Source organism: Galeopterus variegatus, unplaced genomic scaffold (assembly GCF_000696425.1).
Source record: "Galeopterus variegatus unplaced genomic scaffold, G_variegatus-3.0.2 Scaffold3374, whole genome shotgun sequence".
Lineage (NCBI taxonomy): Eukaryota > Metazoa > Chordata > Mammalia > Dermoptera > Cynocephalidae > Galeopterus > Galeopterus variegatus.
In genome coordinates, this window is record NW_007729485.1 from 181,248 (window position 1) to 186,445 (window position 5,198).

Sequence of the window (5,198 nt, forward strand, 5' to 3'; positions counted from 1 at the left end):
TGTCGGAAGTGTCCGCTCACGTGTGGTCCGTGGGTCTCATTTTACGTGTTTCTAGCTCCCTGTCACTGTCGGAAGTGTCCGCTCACGTGTGGTCCGTGGGTCTCATTTTACGTGTTTCTAGCTCCCTGTCACTGTCGGAAGTGTCCACTCACGTGTGGTCCGTGGGTCTCATTTTACATGTTTCTAGCTCCCTGTCACTGTTGGAAGTGTCCGCTCACGTGTGGTCCGTGGGTCTCATTTTACGTGTTTCTAGCTCCCTGTCACTGACAGAAGTGTCTGCTCACGTGTGGTCCGTGGGTCTGATTTTACATGTTTCTAACTCCCTGTCACTGTCGGAAGTGTCTGCTCACGTGTGATCCGTGGGTCTCATTTTACGTGTTTCTAACTCCCTGTCACTGTCGGAAGTGTCTGCTCACGTGTGGTCCGTGGGTCTGATTTTACATGTTTCTAACTCCCTGTCACTGTCGGAAGTGTCTGCTCACGTGTGGTCCGTGGGTCTGATTTTAAGTGTTTCTAACTCCCTGTCACTGTTGGAAGTGTCTGCTCATGTGTGGTCCGTGGGTCTGATTTTACGTGTTTCTAACTCCCTGTCACTATCGGAAGTGTCCGCTCACGTGTGGTCCGTGGATATCTGATTTTACGTGTTTCTAGCTCCCTGTCACTATCGGAAGTGTCTGCTCACGTGTGGTCCGTGGGTCTGATTTTACGTGTTTCTAGCTCCCTGTCACTGTTGGAAGTGTCTGCTCACGTGTGATCCGTGGGTCTCATTTTACGTGTTTCTAGCTCCCTGTCACTGTTGGAAGTGTCTGCTCACATGTGGTCCGTGGGTCTGATTTTACGTTTCTAGCTCCCTGTCACTGTCGGAAGTGTCTGCTCACATGTGGTCCGTGGATATCTGATTTTATGTGTTTCTAGCTCCCTGTCACTATCGGAAGTGTCTGCTCACGTGTGGTCCGTGGGTCTGATTTTACGTGTTTCTAGCTCCCTGTCACTGTTGGAAGTGTCCGCTCACGTGTGGTCCGTGGGTCTGATTTTACGTGTTTCTTGCTCACTGTCACTATCGGAAGTGTCTGCTCACGTGTGGTCCGTGGGTCTGATTTTACATGTTTCTAGCTCCTTGTCACTGTTGGAAGTGTCTGCTCACGTGTGGTCCGTGGATCTGATTTTATGTGTTTCTAGCTCCCTGTCACTGTCGGAAGTGTCTGCTCACGTGTGGTCCGTGGGTCTGATTTTACGTGTTTCTTGCTCACTGTCACTATCGGAAGTGTCTGCTCACGTGTGGTCCGTGGGTCTGATTTTACATGTTTCTAGCTCCTTGTCACTGTTGGAAGTGTCCGCTCACGTGTGATCTGTGGGTCTGATTTTACATGTTTCTAGCTCCCTGTCACTGTTGGAAGTGTCTGCTCACATGTGGTCCGTGGATCTGATTTTATGTGTTTCTAGCTCCCTGTCACTGTCGGAAGTGTCTGCTCACGTGTGGTCCGTGGGTCTGATTTTACGTGTTTCTTGCTCACTGTCACTATCGGAAGTGTCTGCTCACGTGTGGTCCGTGGGTCTGATTTTACATGTTTCTAGCTCCTTGTCACTGTTGGAAGTGTCCGCTCACGTGTGATCTGTGGGTCTGATTTTACATGTTTCTAGCTCCCTGTCACTGTTGGAAGTGTCTGCTCACATGTGGTCCGTGGATCTGATTTTATGTGTTTCTAGCTCCCTGTCACTGTCGGAAGTGTCTGCTCACATGTGGTCCGTGGGTCTGATTTTACGTGTTTCTTGCTCACTGTCACTATCGGAAGTGTCTGCTCACGTGTGGTCCATGGCTGCTTGGCTGGACAGTATGGTTGAATGTAAAAGCAATGTGTTTCCCGATTTCAGTCTCATTTTTCAAGATGAGTCCCAAGCAGATTTTCCATCACTGTCAGTTGAGACGTTTTGGTCCCCATTTTAAGTGAGTTTGCTTTATGGAGTCTTTTTTCTAGTACCGATCGTACTTGAAATAACCAGTTGCTGTTGGTTTGTCTTAGTATTGATTTCTACCCATTTCCAGAATGGATTAGAACCAGCTTAGAGTAAAAGGCACAGACTCAGCAAATTCTTTTTTTTAAAATTTTATTATTCTTTATTATTAGCAAATTCATTATTACAAATCGTGATTTTTCTTCATGCCCTTTCCCCGACTTATCACTCCCCAAACCCCCTCCCACCCTCCCTCCATCTCTAGTGTCCTTAGCTTTGTTCTCTCCTGAAAGGTCAACACATTCTTGTGGTTCTTTTCTTTTCTTTTTCTTCCTTCCCTGCCTCCCTCTCTCCCTTCCTTCCTTCTAGCAAATTCTAAACCAGGATTGCACCATACATCCCTGAGGTTGTGCAGTGTGGAATCCCCACCCGACAATTAAACCAGGACTAAGGAGTTGATGGGGCGGCAAGTGAGCAGCCAGGCTGAGTGCATGCAGGACATGGCTGCCGCATGCCATGGGGTCAGCTGGAGTGTCCTGATGGACAGGGCTGAGGAGGGACCTAGCACAAGAGCCTCAGCAGAGGAGAACTTGAACGGTGGCTCGCATGCTTCTGTAATCCTCTTGTCTTCTGTTGCAGGTGATGCTGACAGCCATCCCGTCCTTCCTGAACTGTTTTAATAGATTGGTGTTCTCAGTTATGCACGAAGGGCGGCAGAAAGACACAGGTAACTCAGGAACGGTGTCAGATGTGTTTACCACAGTTTCAGGTGTATTTACCCTGCAGCATCTCTGGCCACGTATGTCCCTGAAAATAAAGCTATTTAGTCGAGTTTAAATAAGAGAAATGTGTCGCTTTGCCTCACATGGATTTGTCACCCCTTTTCCCCTGGGTGATGGAGCCGCTAAAAGGATTACTCAATGCCCATTTCTTCCAAGCAGTGAGAGACCCCGAAGGGGTTAATCTCCCGGAACCCTCAAGAGAGAGGCATTCCTTCCTTGGGAAATTAACCTCAAACTGGGTTTCTCGCCCTGCATTTATTCTCCAGACCAGGAAGTTACAGGAAGAGAGCATAGGTGGGGTTATAGTTTAGCGATAGAGGCTGCTAACTTTCAGTGAAAAAAGCCAGGTGACATTCCATAATGCAGTTTGCAAAAGGTTAAGTCGATCCACCAACAAAAGTTTGATCTTAGCAAATACTGTTATTCCTTACAGCAATTTCCCCAGTATTTTACATATCAGTCAAGTAACTTGTCTGTCCTTGAGCCAGCAACTTTGCTGTGTTACAAAGACTTTAGCCTGAGGAAAGTTTCCTGTCTTTTGCAATGTTAACATTTCTATGTGTAATTCCAAAAGGTTAGGCTAAACCAGAGACTACAGGGCTTTGGAAAATAGGCCCTGTGAAATACGTGTGCTTTATAAATGTTGGTATACTCCACAGAAATGTTCAGTTCATCAAATGAATATTCAAAGTAATTTTTTAAAAATTTCAAACTGTCACATTTTACCATATCCAAAATCACAGGTACATCTGGCATCACCTAATTGAAATTCTGGGGGGGAAGGTATCTAGATTTAAGGAATATTTATTGATATTGAGCATATGTATCATATAAAGGGGATATAAAAATGACAGCAACCCCATTCCTGCCCTTAACAAGTTGATAGTTTCTTGGGACAAGAGGAACCGGCAGGTGAAAGCCGTCTCCTTTCATAAGAGCACCCGATCCAGCCTGATCTTGGCAAGGTTGTGTTACCAGTGAAACACAAGCCGCCATGCAGCGACAGCATGTGTATCACTCCGTTTCTGTTGTTTATAACAAAATACGTGGACCTTGGTGATTTATAAGAAAGCCAGATTTGAGGCTGGAAAGTCCAAAGTCCAGGAAACACATGGGGTAAGGGTCTTCTTTGGTGGTGGCTTTATAGCAACCACATGACAGAAAATGGCAGAGCAGAGAGTCTATGTGTCCCTGACCATTATTAACCCATTCACCACAGCACGGTCCTGTAATCTTATCACCTTCCCAAGGCCCCACTTTTCAGTGACCATAATAGGATTTCCCACGCTCCTTACACAGTCACAGTGGGGCCAAGTTTCTAATGCATAAGACTTGGGGGTCACAATTCAAGCTTCAGTGAGTTTCAATCCACTACATTCTGCCCCTGGCCCCCAAAACTCATGTCCTTTTCACATGCAGATATAGTCATTTCATCACCACAGTCAACTTGTTTCAACTCAAAGCTCCTAAGTCCCATCTATGAATTAAAAACAAGTTATCTACTTCCAAAGTACAATGGTGGGACAAACATAGGGTATGTATTCCCATTCCAAAAGGGAGAAATAGGCCACAAGAAAGGGGTTAGGGGTCGTAAGCAAGTCCAAAACCCAGCAGGGCAGGCATTAAATCCCAGAGCTGGTGAATCATGTACCTTGACTCCATGTTCTATGTCCTCGGCACACTGGGGTTGGGTCCCTGTGTCCTCGGGCAGCTCTGCTCTGATGGCCTTCCTGGTCTCAGGCCACACTTCAGCTCTTGCAGGCTGGCATTGCACACTGGTAGCTGTACAGGTCTGGGATCTCTATGGTGGTTCTGCTCCCATGGCTCCACTAGGCATTGACTTGGTGAGGTTTTTCTGCTGCAACTCCAACCCCACATTTCCTCTCAATATTGCTGACTCTGCCCTTGTGACAGATCTCTTCCTGAGTCCCCAGAATTTTCCATGCATCCTTTGAAATTAGGGTGGAGGCTCCAAAGCCTTCAGAGCCCTGGCATTCTGCAAGCCTGCAGACCTAACACCTCGTGGATGCCGCCAAGTCTTCCAGTTTGTATCTTCCAAAGTTGTGGGTCCAGCCATACCTGGGGCCAATTCCCTTTGTTTTGTAGAGAAATATTTAGACATATCTTTTCTCCCTTATCATATCTGCAAAATAAGCCAATTAAAGAGTCTGAAAAAGATGGAAGGTTTGAGATGATCTCCAACTGTATCGCACTGTTGTGGAACTGATCAGAGGGCCTCTGTTCTCTGTAGGAAGCACGGATGACCTGCCCATGGTCGTGGAGTGCGCACGCCTGGTGGAACGGATGTACAGCCACATCGCCGCACGAGCCGAGGACTTCACCGTGTTTTCCCCTTTTATGGTGGCCCAGTACGTGACGGAGGTGCAGAAGGTAACACTGAGTGCTTTCATGCGTGGTCCTTTGGCAGCACTGCTGTGGGGTCGCTGTCAGGACCAAGTGACA

General features: G+C 47.1%; 1 protein-coding gene across 1 annotated transcript in view; it reads left to right on the top strand.

Moving 5' to 3' along the window:
* Positions 1-5,198, top strand: part of URB2 (URB2 ribosome biogenesis 2 homolog (S. cerevisiae)) — a 32,919-nt gene that overhangs the window by 15,901 nt on the left and 11,820 nt on the right. The window contains exons 7-8 of the mRNA XM_008584786.1: positions 2,593-2,680; positions 4,987-5,126. Of these exons, the coding sequence (XP_008583008.1) occupies positions 2,593-2,680; positions 4,987-5,126 (228 nt within the window). The remainder of the gene's footprint in view (positions 1-2,592; positions 2,681-4,986; positions 5,127-5,198) is intronic.